Below are 16,070 nucleotides of genomic sequence, written 5' to 3'. Positions count from 1 at the left end.
AGTCGACGAAATCTCACGCATTTCTCACATTGTAATTCTTTAAATGTATCGTCGAATGAGATATTTAAAGCGTCTATTTACATTTTCTGTCCGTTCGTAAAGCACCAATCGCGAAACTGTAGAATCCGAGAAACCGACATGTGACGGCGACAGAGTTAATTTCACAAAGTTTATGTTCTCATCCTGACGAAACGGTAAGGTATTCCGGTCATAACGTTCGGCGTCCATTTTTCTTTCGCCTGCGTCCCCTTCGAGGTCAGAAAATCCACGTCCGACTCAACCCGGGCAAGGGGACGCGGTATTATAACGAATCCTCGCGGAAATTAAAGGAAGGACCTTTATGTATTCTCTCGAGAATTCATACGTAGCCGGTTAATTACGAAATTTAAATTAACGCGAAAAATAGCGGCAGATCCGACGTGGGGTCCGACGGTTTTTAAGGATCTCACCCTTTTTAAGGCTACAGACTCGCCTACTTATTACGTTTTCTCGGTGGCTCGCGCACTCGCCTAGCAGAGTCCGTTATTTACCTACTCGAGGTTTTAATTACCTACCTCCCCTCCCCTCCCCTCCCCTCCCCCTCTCCTCCCCCCTTCGCCGACTCTCTAGGGCGGACAGAAAAGTAATCTTGGAAGTATGTGAAAGTCGGCGGTGAATTCACGTAGCGGACGTTAGAAACAAAGTAGGTATATCGGTACGAATCCCTATTCTTTAATGAATACGAAACGTGTATGGTTAAGAAACATATTTTAAAAGCTCACGTGAAAACTTAACGTCTGCTTTCTCGCTTGGAAAAAGAAATGTATCGCATAAATAGATTTCTAAGGTAATAACGGTCATAATGGTTTCAGCATAAGCTATTTAGATTCTGACTGAATTTAATGTTAATCGTTTCGATAATTAAAAAAAATATTTTTAAATTATCAGAAAAATAGCGTAATATTAATGTCTAAAATACTTAATAAAATTATAAATACGACGATGAAAAATTGGTCTTTCGCGAAAAATTTAAACAAGTGCTGAATGTAACAGAATATGCGCATTTTATGCAGCTGCTATCCATTTCGTATCTTAGTAGAAACCGTAAAATTTTCTATCTGATACTATCTAGCCAAATTTCCATTCTTACATTCCTGTACATTGCCATTCTCGCCATTTTTGCAATATATGAAAATAACCTGGATACAACTGTACCATCCGCACGAAGCGTCTAGTGATTCGCATAAATCGCGCGTACGTCGTAACAGTTTCCAATCGTAAGACACAAACGGCACTGGCGTTTTGAGCGAGCGAAGTCGCATAAACTAGCTAGCTAAATGTGGGGGAGAGGGATAAAGGAAGGCAATAATACTTGTTTGTCCAAATATACAACAGCAACTGTGGTGGAAACCGATGCTGATGGCCCCGCAGACGCGATTCCGCGCTGTATCGGAGTTACGAGCGACATAAAAAGTTACAGTTACATTATAATAAGCTGCCGGCACCCGGCATACGCGAGCCGCGCGAAAAGGGGAGAACGATTCCCGGCGAGTTTATACGTCACCGCGGATGTAAATTCGCGCGAGGCCGCGCAGAAGGGCACCAGAAGTCCGCGATTTATCGCCGCGTAAAAGCGAAAGTCTCGATTATTGGCGCATTTAAAGGTTCGTAACGGTGGTGTTTTATCGCTCGGCACGAGTGTGAAAAGCGACGAAAGATTTTCGCGCCATTAACGGATACAATGCCAATCCGATGTGTTTTCTTACGCTTTTATTCGCGATTTGTTTCGCGTCCACATTTAACTCCATCATTTGTAAAAGTGAACATATTAAACGCAAATGTTATTTTTTTTACGCAACAATTATTATATAGAGATGTATAAAATAATGTATAATTTATCATGAATTCAAAAAATTGTATATCGTGATCTATCATATAAAAGTGCATAAAAAAAAATGTTGTAAAATATTTGTAGATTATAAATATAAAAAAAAATATTAAAATTCTCTTTGTCATATTTTTAATCATCATAGATATCATGTGCAAAACTTTGATATATAATGATTATCGGGAGATATTGATAATATATATCATCTAAACCACAGTTATGGCAATCAACGCGCGATATCGTGTACGGCCGCGCGTAATATAAAGCGGCCGTTCGGCGAGACGAAGTCGGAATAAACGGAAATTACCGAGGCCATCTTGTAATTATACGGCTAATAGGAAGGTAATTTAGTGTCTCGAACTCGAGTTACCAGCGCGGCGGCGTCGGCGGCCGCCGGTAGCCCGCGTCGGGGGCGGCGGCCTTCGCGGAAAATTAAAATAATAAACGGCATCGTTAGGATTCATCATCTGATTTTAATTTCCATTCCGAAATGATTGCGCATTATCTCCGGGGCCGCCCCGTAACACCGTTTCTGGATTTACTGCTCGAGGGCCGAGCCACAGACGTTCGCCCGGTTCGCGTTCGTTCCTTCTCCGTTTACTTCAATTTAGTTCTCTTTTTATTCTTTTAGCATTTCCTGCCGCCTTCTTGATATCACGCGCCTTTGGCGATTCAATATCGCAACGATGAGAATTGGATATTTGACGCAGAGTTCGATTAAATTCGCGACGTTTCGATCAGAATATTAAGCGAGGTATAAGTCTACCTCGCTAAACGCGACTTGCAACGATAATCAAGATTTTACGCTACTTATTGTATCTACCTTAAGCTGAAAATACGGATAATAAAAATGTTGAGTCTTTATTACGAGTTACTATCTATAATGAATGTAAATAGGATATAAGCGTAGAATGAGTAGGGTTACTACTTGTATCTTTGTGCGTATCTCATAAAACACATCAATAAATTAAAAGCTCGTTTACTGTAGATCGTTGTCATGCTCGCCGTTAGAGTCGTTGTGGCAGATTAAAAATTATACATTCATAAGTCGCTACTCTCTGTTTTGCGAATTATATGCTATCACAATTTTTCGCCAGTCGTCGCGTTAATTGCCTTACTAATCTTACTTATCGGAAAGATTACAGACAATGAAGATATATGGTCAAAATAAAAAACCCGAAAAGTTATTTTTTTCTTTTTATAAATATGCATAAATATCCAAATATTATTTTTTTATTCAAATGTATAAATTAATATAGAAAAAATTTGATATACTTTTATGGATTTCTAATAAAAACGTGATACAATCTTCTCAATAAAATCGTGTCAACAATGCAGTTAACTTTGTCAATGACTTTGGTAATGTTTTTGACAGTTTGTTTGTTTGTTAGACGCATCCAACGTTTTATGATTCTAATGCGGAAAATAGCACACCAGAAGGTTTTTTTAGAGAATAATGAAAGCGATCGTTTTGGCAAATTATTTACCATTCTTTCAATGTATTACGGCGATATGAATATATTCTTGTTTCGATAAAGATTTGAAATTTTCAAATAAAATACATGCTGTTTAAAAATTATGAAGTAAATATATATAAATATGAAATATGAGATGGTTAATATTATATTAAATTATATTATATTATATTAATATTTATATTAAATACTTTTAGATATCAAAAATATAGTTATTCGCTTTCTGTAATTCACAAAAAAAATTTTTACTCGTTTTTTTTAGAAGTCCGTTTTCTATATTGATTAATAATAATAATCTGAAATTCAAATTAATGTATAATGACTAATAGACGTAATACTATTAAATATTTTTTTGTGATATGGTTTTGTAATATTTACCACTGTTGCAAAGTACGATATCACGTCTTATATGATAATCAGCATTGAGTAGATAAAGATATATGAATAAAACAATTAGTATCATTTCAGTCATCGATTTCAATATTCTCGACGATCGAAAAATACAAACTTTCGCCTTTTTCCATACAGTGATGCCTTTTAAGTATTAAAGCGCTAATTATATTTCTAGCGTTACATTGTCATGCGGGAAAAATATTTTAACCCCCGTTTTTTTATCCACCGAGGACGATCAAAAAACTCGTCGCAGCGACAACGTCGCGTGAAAAAATTGCGGTCGACAATTTGTTTTTGGTTTTTTTTTTTCGGAATCCCCTATCATCCCTCGTTCGTTTCTACGAGCTGCGTGTTATCACGATCGTTACCGCGGCCGGGATACGCGCATCAGACGATTTTGGAAAATAAAGTTTATCGCCTTCGCAGCCCGCGTCGCTTCGCTGCATAATAGGGTGTCCGCCGACGAAACGTAGAAAGTATATTACCAGCGCTAGCTCACCCCGGTCGTAGGAGTTGACATAATTTTTATGCGCGCGCGCCGACGAATACGATGATGCTGGCGGACATGTTCCGGACCGGCAGGACAAAATTTCCTCGCGTTGACTCCTGATTTAACGCGTGTTCCTACGCACGGGATGTAATAACGCTTTGTCACATCAGGCGTGGAACTTAAATCAACGCGCTCTCAAATGTGCTCGCGGCATAACAACGTACAAGACAGTAAATGCGTCGCAACTCGAGAAAAGAACGATGCATCATCCTTTGTACATTCAATTGGGCTATAAAATGCACCTTTTTTACGAAAATTATTAAACTTTAAAAAAGTTATATTAATTGAGAATATAAATGTAATTAAAAATTTTTATATTTTATCTTACAATAAATAGCAAATTTATATTCCTATTTTTTTTTTTTTTAGCACTGCTTATTAAATTATTTATTTGATGATCCTGGCATGCGAACCTGATAAAAAAAGATACGGAGAAAGAAAGAAACAACACCGTGAATATTACTGAAAAAATAAATTTTCCTATCGATGCGCGACTGTCACGGCGTAGTTTAATATAACCATTCACACGCTTGTTGGCCCTTAAATCTTTCCCTTTTGCGACATCGCGGCCGAGGATACGAAACTTTGGAATACCTTCTCAAGAAAGCAGTCCGATTGTCTACCGCTGTACGGTTAGGTAAGTGGCTAATTAACATTACAACTACCTGGTACCAACGACGGTGCCGCTGCGGTTCTTCGCCAACGACGACGTCGACGTCGACGTCGACGACGACGACGACGACGACGACTCCCGGTACTCGCGCGTATAGTCGCGTAATTTAAGTGTGCCACCGAAGACACGGTTTCGCCGCTACGCGACGCCGGGCATTATCATGGTAATTTGTTAGAAACAAACATTATAATTCGAGAAGACTACCACGGCGGGACGCGAGAGACGATGGCCGCTTTCGAGGGAGAATCCGTCGGCGTCGTGGGTCGCGCGGGGGTGGCCGGGTCCGGAGAGTGCGAGGCAACGAGAGTCGCAAAGAAAGGGGAGAGTGGGACACACGACAAGAGGGGGCTGGTGCGAGAATCGCGGGCAAGGGTTGAGACTTGGTACCCAAGTTAAAGGCGTAAGATCCGCCGTGTTTTGGACAGTGTCCATTGTCTCGGGGTTATTTATTAGAGACGGCGCCGCTGGCTTCGCCTTCTCTTCCCCATCCTCGCGCGAAGAGCGGGCGAAGACCGAGCTAAGATGGCACGTTACGCCATATAACGGCGCCGGGATTTATATCTCGGCCCTACTACCAAGACGCCATTATGCCACCGTCGTGGCCGGAACTCAGCCTCCCCCTCGCCCATCTCCTTCCGTGGCTATAGGTGGATCTTCTGTCCGCGAGTTCTCATCGTCGGTGATTCAATGGAGATTAAGGCGTTTCAAATGGGCTTTAGGCTGTCGAGCGATATGTATCGGACATAAAATGGAAATAGCTTGGTAATTCCACGAACATTCTGGGAATTGTACAATTCTATTGTTTCCCTCGGACTCTATAATCGAGTGATGGGAAAAGATGGCAATTGCAAGACTTTCTTGTGTTTGCGATTTTATTTTATTTATTATATATCTTAAAATTATATTTCTCTCTCTGTCAGAAATAAATTATTAAATGGCAGAATATGTAAATATATATTATATTTCAATATATTATGTTTTATTATAGTGTTAAAAATAAATTATTTTTAAATTTACTATTTATGACGATTACTGAAATAATAATGTATGTTTCATTAAATTCTTATTACATATTGAGAAAAATGTTAATATTTCACTTACAAATAAAAAAATCATATTTAAAATAGTATACATAATTACGTTTGTAACAATAAGACTTGAGAACGCCCGAGAATGGTGTTTCAAACTGCGCGAAGAATTGCAAGAACGAAGGAAAGAGAGTGCGAGAAAGGGAATAAGGTCGGATGGATATTTTCAGAAGCCGGGGGTAGTGCGGGGGCGAAAGCTCGAGCAGCCACCACTAAAATCCGTGCCGCGCGCCACTTCCTGCGCGAGGTGGAGCCATGGAATTATTAGATATGCAACCGCGACGGCTCGCCTTCTACAGGCATTATTAAACTTAGTTATGAATGCCCATTAAAACTGTAAAGGAAATGCATTAGCCCGCCAAGGCGTCCCGCGGATGACAAAGCCACCCCCTGCGGAATGAGAGCTATCCACTTTTGCTCGATCCCTCTCTTCTTCATTCGTCAGAGTAGACGATTCGATACGCTTGATGTATTGAGATGATGATTTTAGTGATAAAACTGCGTTGAAAAATGTTTCATTACTATTGCATGTGTTGAGAAATACTATGATTGTGTAGTATTGTAAATTATTGAAAATTCAAATATCTAATTTTCCATAAAAATATTTATTGTTTTACAATATTTCGCGAAAAAAAATTATTTCATGATTAAACTAATTGAAACTAATTAGTATCAATTAACATACAAGATACTTGAAAGGTTGATTAGATTCAATTATTTAAAAAAATTATAATTATGTATCTATAATAAAATCATTAAATGGAGTTGTGATTATTAGAAGCTTAACATATGTACTTGAGAATGTAACAAAGCTTACGTATCTCGCGACTGATCCGGGAACACATCGCGATGAAGTTACGTAAAAGTAAAATCTGAAGGTGTGCTTTTAGATTATGGGTTCCAAGGGCTCATTGCTCGGTCCTCGTCGATGCTTGGTCCTTGGACGACCGGTCGGGTTACAAAGACGCTGCGCTATCGCTGTCGCAAGAGCCGCCCCGAGAAGTCTCTTTGCGAGGGGTTATTAGCGCGGAATTATTGTCATTGCCGGGGCCTCGCAGCCCTTTCACCGCTCATAGGCTATACACGCGGCGATAATGGAGGCCGGTGGGTGCGCGCCTGGTTCCTTCCAAGACTAAGGGCGTATATCGTATTTTAACGGGCAGCTTTGACAATGGACCGTCGTCGTTCTTGTATACGACTTCGCGGCTGCGAAAGATAAAGGTGCTAGTTCACGAGAGTACAAGAGCCACACATCCGCACTGTTGCGCGTGTATTAACGCGCCCTATGGTGGTAGCTCGCTTCCGTCCAATAACATCGACGATGCCGGTTTAAGCGTCTCCTTGACGATGCATTAAATTCCGCTCCTGATGCCAAATAATTTCTACGACTTATGTATCCCGCATCGCGTATAATTAATTCAATGCGCGTGTTGTTGGAGTTGTTAACGTTATAAACTTCCTCCCGACAAATTTTTTGACGAATACCCGGAGAAATTAATTCTATTTTAGGAAAAATTCTACTTTTTAGAATACTAAATAGTTTGATAAAATTCTTAATTTAAATTTTCTTCAAAAGTGAGAGTCACGTGAAATTAAATGACAATAAAAAATAAGAATAAGAAAAAAAAGAATTGCGCATTTTATATGTAGCTATAATAAATACTTATAAAAAAATCAATATATATATATGTCCAATAAATTTCATGACGATCCTGAGCAATTATCTCTCCGATATAACGTTTTCGAGGGCATGTATACATCTCTATTAATAAATGAGTCGAGACAAAGAGAGATTTCCACCAGTTCACGTAGGGTTACTGCTTTTTCCGCATCTCCGAGAGTATGACGAAGCTTCGAGTGCTCGCGGAAAAGAGAGGAAGAGAAAGAGAGAGAGAGAGAGAGAGAGAGAAGGACAAAAAACAGAGCGTGGAAGAGAAAATGTATCCATGCCGTGGAACGAAATACGAATGCCGAAAAGGGGGATGCGCGCGGCGAGAGATGCACGGCCGATGTCTACCACAAAAGCCATTGTCCGCCACTTACTGAATTCGTGAGCTTCCCTCGCTTTTCCACCCCTCTCCTCTCGCGCCATAACCAGCGTACACACGCTGAAAGAGAAAGAGAAAGAGAAAGAAAGAAAGAGAGAGAGAGAGAGGGAGGGAACGAGCTATGCGCGCCACCCGATGTAAAACACTTCCCGTGAATTTTATTGCTCTAGGTATGCCTTCTCGTATACCTTCACGTGCACAGCACAGCAGCTAACCTGGCCCAGGAACCACGGCCATCCCCCGCATTTGCTTATACGCTCGGGCGTGAATCTGACCGCGGCAACATTCAGACGTACACACACACACACGCACGTACGCACGCACGCACGCACGCACGCACGCACATACACGCGCCTGCAGTTATTGCTTGTGTACATATAGAACGCGCGACTGCACGTGTATTTACCAGCGACGGCAAGTAGGCGGGTCCGCAGTTACAAATGTCACCGTAAAATTACTTTTTAATTATCGTCGAGAGGATTTCGCTTATTACGCGATATTCCGCTCCGTTCCTGAGACGGAGCCGGAGCCGGAGCCGGAGCCGGAGCCGGCGCGACGGTGGTGCGGAGGCAGGAATCCGCCCGAAATTTTCTATTTTGTTCGCGCCGCTGACCCTCTCGGCTCGTCGCAACGCACAACGGTACTTTTAATTTAGATAAGATTGCCCCCTTTATACGTCGCGAGGCATATAGAAAGCCTCACGTAGGTCGTTGGCATCGCACTGTGCCCCAGAATCGAAGTAATTCTTACCTTGGCGCGCGATTGCGATCGTCTGCGTTTCATGTTTTTAATCGCGTTGGATAGCATGAAAAAGATAGTGTAAAAAATCGCAAATGATAACGCAAGTCGCGTCGTGCATGATTTCGAACCACGGTGAGTTAAATTTTAATTTTAATTATATATGTTTAGTTATATGTGTGTTCAATATTTTCTACTTTAGTATATTTTCTCGACAAATTAATAGATTTACAATTGTCTTTTAACAAATTCTCTAAAGTTCAGAAAATTATTTTACAAAGCATGAGACACGCAAGAAATGAATAATAAATCTATTTAAAAATACGTAAGATTCTTCTACAAATATTACGTTTATTACTTGTCGATAAATATTAATCTTCGCGTATTGCGGCGTATCTCAAATACGTTTCAGCAGTTTAAATAAACTTCGAGTAATTTAACGCGACTTACACAATCTCGTTTGTTTTCGGTGAGTACCTCGAAGAAGACACGGTACGAATGAAAAGTTTGGCCAAGAAGTGGCCCTCTTTCGTCCGAATATTATCTCGGCGACAGCGCGGACGATTCGTTTGCCCGGCGGTAAATCCGCGAATTAAAGAACTTATTCCATTTGGGCAGCCAAAGGGGTGTGAAAGCTTTCGCGTTCGTATTATCTCCCGGCCCGGTCGTCGGAGACGGGGAAACAGAAGGGGGAGAGAAAGAGGGGTGCAAAAAGGGAAAGAGAGCGTAACCGGCAGGAAGGCGAGGACGAAGAACGAGGGCCGGGAGTGACCTGGCGAAAGGCGCGGGAAAAAGAGAGAGAGAGAGAGAGAGAGAGGGGGAGAGATATCCCTGGGAGGAAAAGAGAGAGCGAGAAGGAGGGAGAGGGCGCGTTTAGACGTTCGTTCCGCTGGTAACAAAGATAACTCTATGCAATAAAAATGATTCAAAGTTTCCCGCAGCGGCGGATGGCGGTTCCGATGGCGGAGCGGTTGACAATGGTGCGTCTTTGTCTCCGTCCCGCGCCACACCCCCGTCCCTCGACTCGCCGCCACTTCTGTCCCACCGCCACCCCCGTCCGTATCCTGCGACACCTATCTTCCGGTTTAAAGTCCCGGCGTGCGCGCCAGAGAGGAACCTCGCTAACTTTTATTATTTACGACCGATATTTCAGCCAGGCCCGAGCGCATACATTTGGTAGCGAGCAAACGCAAAGTGGCCGCGTCGTCGTCGACGTCAACGTTTAACGCAATCGACGCCTTCGAGAAATCACCGAGGTAAGATTAGAAAATCGTCTAAGAGACCTATCGTACACTGATTTGTCATCACCGTCAGGAATCCGTCGAATTATCGAAACTTTATACTAATGGATGTGTGTTTTCTACACACTGTTTAATTCGCGATAGTAAATTGATTAAGCTTTGATTTATTTCTAATTTAAATCAATGATCATTAATTGCATATCAAACGAAATATTATGCCATCGTGTTATTAAAACGACAGTTGAGTGAAATTACGTCGAATACCACGGCTTATCGAATCAACGGGTGAACGAGCGACGATCGGTACCGAGAGACCATCGGACCCTCCGTCCGCACTTATTTCTCTCCTCCACCCTCGCGGGTACCTTTATCTACCTACCTAGCTATACACATACGCGCGACCCTTCCCCCGATGAAGGGTCTGAATTTGCATTTTATTCGCAGTCGTGGAACCGCGGGTCTGTCCATGCGGCCAGCGCTCCTCCGCGGCGCGGACATTTATTTTAATTAAATTACTCCGGAGCGTCGAACAACCCATTTCCTATAAATTATCCCCTCGCCGCTCTTTTGCGTTCGCGCGCGCCGAGGCATTAACGTAACCCGCTGATCCCGCGGTGCCATTGAAATGAAATAAAAGCACCAGCGGCCACAGCGTGAGGATGGAACGTACCGTTTCACCATTCCCGTCGCGATTCTGTCGCTTCCCTTTCATTTACCGCGCAATCATTTTCCGCCAGTGCACCGGTAACGTGAACTAGCCTCAAGTTACTTCGAGGAAACAAATTCTCGTGATGCTTATCCCTAAATTCCTTTCTAGACTTTTATTGATTTCTAGATATTATTTGCGATATTATTTCAATCATCATATATTTAAAAAATATAAAAGAGCAATAATCGCGCAGCCATAAAATGTTTAAATACTTTGAAATACTTTGGCAAAAAAATAATGTAGAGGATATTGATTTTTCAATTTCTCAATTTATATGTATATGTATTTAGTTTTAAAATCAATTTATTAGGGACTATTGGCGTATTATTTGCTTTGTTAGTATGCGTTAGTAGTGGAAATAAGATTATATTAAAAACATACAGGATTATAAAGGGAAATTGATATTGTAATATGAGAATTGATTTTAAATATTTTCATTTATATTTAGACAATTTATATGTTATTATATAAGATATAAAGAAGTTTAAATAATATGACAAAAACTCTCGCATACATTCTATTATTCCACGATTTTAAATAATAAAATAAATATTTTCAAGATTAAAAGTAAAAAATAATATTGCGTTTGCATTTAATTTAGAAAATACTTTCTTTAATAATTGATAACTTTAATTATCCTTGTCATCTCGCATATTGTGTTATGTAAATCGCCAAATTTAGGTAAGAAAAATATATGTTACGCAACAAAGTATAGCCACATAATCGAAATAATAAAAGTCGTCGCTCATACCTGGGGCATTTGTATGTAAAATTATCAAATATCAAGGAATAAACGGCTCTCCTTCTACAACATGCGAAAAAGCAGCGCACGCGTTAGCAACCGATGCGTCGTTAAGGTTAGGTTAGACTGCGCGACACACAACGCGCTACACATTTACGTAGAACGACACTTTGACATTTGCGTGGAAACGGAAAAGCATCCTTCGTCAATCGACGAGTATAATTAGAGAGATAGTACTCACCTGATAAGGGACGTCTTCGCCGAGTTTGCCACGGGTCGCCGCGACGTTGAATGTGAGCACGCAACACTTGTCAGCATTCCACGCGTACAGCACGTTGTCACGTACTTCAAGGACACTGCGCGTCTCTTTAGCACCGTACGACAGGCTCGCTCTAATGTCTTTGAACAGTCGTTTCTCATTCAGACGCAACAAATCCGTACACGATGACATTTTATCCAACTACGAAATGACGAAGCGAGGTTATAGCGCGCGACCCGGTACAACAACAAACTTCGTCTGCCGCGCAACAGTTGTCACTCCTGCGATCATGGCGGCCGCTAGATAGTTTGCAAAACAACCGTTGGTGGCCCTGCTTTACGTCGCTTACGTGTGCTTTGCCGCCAATTTGTTTACGAGTGACGTAGCAAGTGTGGAATTTCTCTCGCACGATTATTTCTATTTTTTTGTAAACAATAGCGTGCCTGCGTATATCGGCCACAGTTGTTGGGTCGTCGAAACGACCTTTAGTCGCGGTGTGGTGTTCGCTCCGGTCGGTTGTCCGCGAATTTATTACTTTATGTTGAATGATAGAGCAAGCGTAATCTCTCGCGAATGATTTCTTTCCGAGCGCGTCGATGCTGACTTGGTAAGTTTGATTTACCTCGCGAAATAACCGTGGCGTGGCGTAAATGCTGCGCCATCTGGCCGCGATTTTATATTCAAATGATGCCGCAAGTGTGATATATTTCACGATTAATTCTTAATTTTTATAAATATAGAGACGTTCGTGTGCACGATCGCGCCTTATAATCGTTTCGCAAAACGCGTAGTATAACGTATAGTGTTTAATCCGGTCGGATTTCCGCGTGTATTTTACGTTCGAAATAAGTGTAACCTCGCGATTAATTTTTTGCGGTTATCGATACTCGGGAGTGATCGCGAAATCGTAATCTCGCGATATTATTATATTCGTATAATGTCGTGTTCGATTCGGCCATATTTCTCAGGTGATTTTTAATCCGAATGATAGTATTCTCGCGCGAGTGGTGAGTTTGTGTATTCATCGAAAAATATCGAAATTGTTACATACATATTTGTCCAACGAGATCGAGGTAGCACAGGTAAGCGATTATACGCGATTAATATTTTTAAATTATTAGAAATAATAATGACGATTCTGCGATTGCTCAGTAGTAATATCTCGCTAGTAATTGATATTTGTCATATTTAAAATGTATAATATATATATATATGTATAGCTGAATATAAAATTGGTCGTGTGGCTCGTCAAAAATATTAGATTTATCATGTGATTAAATGAATAAAATCAAGTTGTTATAGAGTACAAAAAATTTTGAAGCAATTGATGCTTTTTTTGCTTCCAGGCCCCGGAGGGATTCGAACCCTCGATCTCCTGTTTACTAGACAGGCGCTTTAACCAACTAAGCCACGGCGCCGTTGGATAAACGTGAGTACCTGCAATTTATCAGTGTGTGTACATCTTCCTAAAATTCTAATATATTGCATTTTCAAAGATAAATTCGTAATTCTTAATTATTGTTCTATTACATATATATATGTGAATCTCGAAAATATTTTCTGACAATTAGTACAACATTATCATTAATTTTATAACTGCAATAGAGACGATATAAAAATATGTCGACATAGTCCGAATTTCAAAGTATATTCAAAATGGTTTTGTTATGAAATAATTTTTCCTATTTCTCTTAAATTTTGCATTATTCTATAAATGTAAATTCTCTTTAGTATTTTATAAAAATTTAGATTTTTATTACAAGTTTACTTTTTAGACTAAATTATAATTATCTCAATTTTATAACACACACATTATAACTGAGCAAATATCATTATTTTTTTATATTATTATTTAAATATACTACTATTATTTTTTCTATATATATATGTAGCAAAAGATAAAATATATGAAAAATAAAACTATATACATAGAGTAAAAAAAGAGAGAAAAAAAGGACGGCTGTTATCTGTTAAAGATGTCAACCAGCAGTCAAACAGCCTCCGTGGCGCAATCGGCTAGCGCGTTCGGCTGTTAACCGAAAGGTTGGTGGTTCGAGCCCACCCGGGGGCGTTTCTTTTTGCAAATAAATCATAAATGTAAATAATAACTTGCTACATATAAATAAAAATGATTAAAAGCACAATCTATAAGATTTATATTTTAATACTGTTACAAAAATATGATATTAAAATATTTTGTATAGTAAATCAAATAACAATTATTAAAAAAATTAATAGATATGTAGCTAATTAAGCTATTAAGAAAAAAATACTTAAAATTGTCTTGGCAGTCCCTCATTTATTACGTCTCTTTGTGCGCAAAAAAAATGAGAGTAAGTATGTCAGTGAGATTTGCAAATTACTTGGTACATGCAAAGCGATTTGCAATTCATTTTCCGATAAGGGCCGACGATGAATTACACTCTAGACTTCGCTATAACTGTTCTCTCTCTCTCTCTCTCTCTCTCTCTCTCAAACTATTACTCTACTACTACTAATAAACGTTCATATCTACAGATTCATAGCATACTGCGATACAAATCGAACAGATGTGTCGACGCAAGAAAACCGCGATGAAATATCGCTACGCGTTGTAATAAATTTGTTAGTCAAAGTTGCGTCGCGTGTCGCGACGATAATATGCGCGTACACAACGGGAAATAGTCCGGCAGTTGCATCGAAACCATATACGGTTAATTAAATGGGGTCGGCTCATTAGTAACTGTCTATATGCAAGGCGATGGGCGAGACGCGATTGGAGGGTGGTCCCAAGGTGATTTATCCGTCACGATGGATCGCAGATGTTCGACTGGTACGCGACGCGGGTCATCACAATATTGTAATTAGGATGATAGCGCGTCTATATATATGCAGAACGAAAACGCGCGATTGCATAATATGTAGATTATAGAAAGTAGTTGTACAATATTATTTTTCGAAATGGACAAATATTTAGAACATATTATATTTCACGATAATGGCCAAATTAAAAACATTGCTAATTGTTTTGATGAATAATTATTTAATTATATTAAATTTATTTTTTATTTATATATCAATGTTTCACACGAAGATTAAGAAATATAAAGTAGTTTTTACTTCGCTGACGGCTAACTTTGCGGTGTAAATGATTGATATATTATTTCTTTTTTTATGAAATAGTAGATATGCCATCACATATCACAAGATTTGCTCTTAAAGATCTCCACCGGAAGGAAACCTTCTGCTTCAGCAACGGTGACACTAACGGTCTGTTTAAATTGTGCGTTTAATTACAAGTAAGAGACAGTCGCCGCTAAATTTATCGGTCACTGTTATCGTCCCCTTCGTTCCTAATCTACAGAGCAGATATCTACGCTAAACACAAGAGAACATATCCTTCGTCTGCAATAAGACGCTTCTCATTGCTTTTTAGTGCCTCTTCCCAGAGAAGCAATTAGATTTATCAAGCATGCATACGTGTAATTTACTGATGTTATAATTACAATATAGGGCCACTTTAATAATACACCAAGCATGGAGAACTGTGATTTGAAAATCATTACGTATCTTTTTAAATTATTGACTAGAACTAGAATAATACACATGCGTGCATGTATATTTCAAATAATTTCTATATGGAAACACTTCAAAAAAGTTAACAGCAAATTAATATCTGATCTTAATGATGTTATATCAATAATAATATTTACCTCGTTTTTATTTATTTATAAGAAGCAAGGTTATTTTTTTTTATAATATTACATACACGGAGAAAATTTTATATTAAAAATTACTATGGTATGTAGTAACTGTGGACCATTAGGAACATTCCAAGTTAAAATGCTGTGTAGAATTGTAAAAACTGACGTAATTTATGTAAAAATTACGTCAATTACGTCAATTTTGACAGTTTTACATAGTATTTTAACTTGGAATGTTCCTAATAGTCCATAGTTACTACATACCATAGTAATTTTTAATATAAAATTTTCTCCGTGTACTTTTGGAATTTATATTAATTATCGAAGAATTCTTGCTGTGTGCATAAGTTTAGGTACTACTTGCATATATTGTTACCGTTAGAGAATACATGGATCTCGCTTCTTATTGGATAGGAATTTATGGCCATAAATTTAACCGGTTGAGACGGTCGAGAGGTTGAGCTTCCTCTTGGAAGTTTACAATCCCTCATTCTCTCTATCCTGTAACCAACATCCGCTCCCTCTTTCCTACTCGCGTTTTCCTCCCCTTCCCGGTACGGAAAGCACGGTACTTTACAGACCATGGTGGATGTCTATGATGAAG

General features: G+C 39.4%; 1 protein-coding gene and 2 non-coding genes across 3 annotated transcripts in view; 1 reads left to right on the top strand and 2 right to left on the bottom strand.

Moving 5' to 3' along the window:
* The window catches only part of Mbo (nuclear pore complex protein Nup88), a 65,555-nt gene extending 53,580 nt beyond the window's left edge, over window positions 1–11,975 (bottom strand). The window contains exon 1 of the mRNA XM_072897603.1: window positions 11,766–11,975. Within this exon, the coding sequence (XP_072753704.1) occupies window positions 11,766–11,975 (210 nt within the window). The remainder of the gene's footprint in view (window positions 1–11,765) is intronic.
* A 1,152-nt stretch (window positions 11,976–13,127) lies between these two features.
* Window positions 13,128–13,201, bottom strand: Trnat-agu (transfer RNA threonine (anticodon AGU)). The gene has a single exon. It is a non-coding gene; the product is annotated as a tRNA-Thr (tRNA).
* A 579-nt stretch (window positions 13,202–13,780) lies between these two features.
* On the top strand, window positions 13,781–13,854 carry Trnan-guu (transfer RNA asparagine (anticodon GUU)). Its single transcript has one exon. It is a non-coding gene; the product is annotated as a tRNA-Asn (tRNA).
* Window positions 13,855–16,070: the final 2,216 nt, after the last annotated feature.

The sequence above is a fragment of the Anoplolepis gracilipes genome, chromosome 8, assembly GCF_047496725.1.
Source record: "Anoplolepis gracilipes chromosome 8, ASM4749672v1, whole genome shotgun sequence".
Lineage (NCBI taxonomy): Eukaryota > Metazoa > Arthropoda > Insecta > Hymenoptera > Formicidae > Anoplolepis > Anoplolepis gracilipes.
This window is presented reverse-complemented; position numbering and strand designations above follow the sequence as displayed.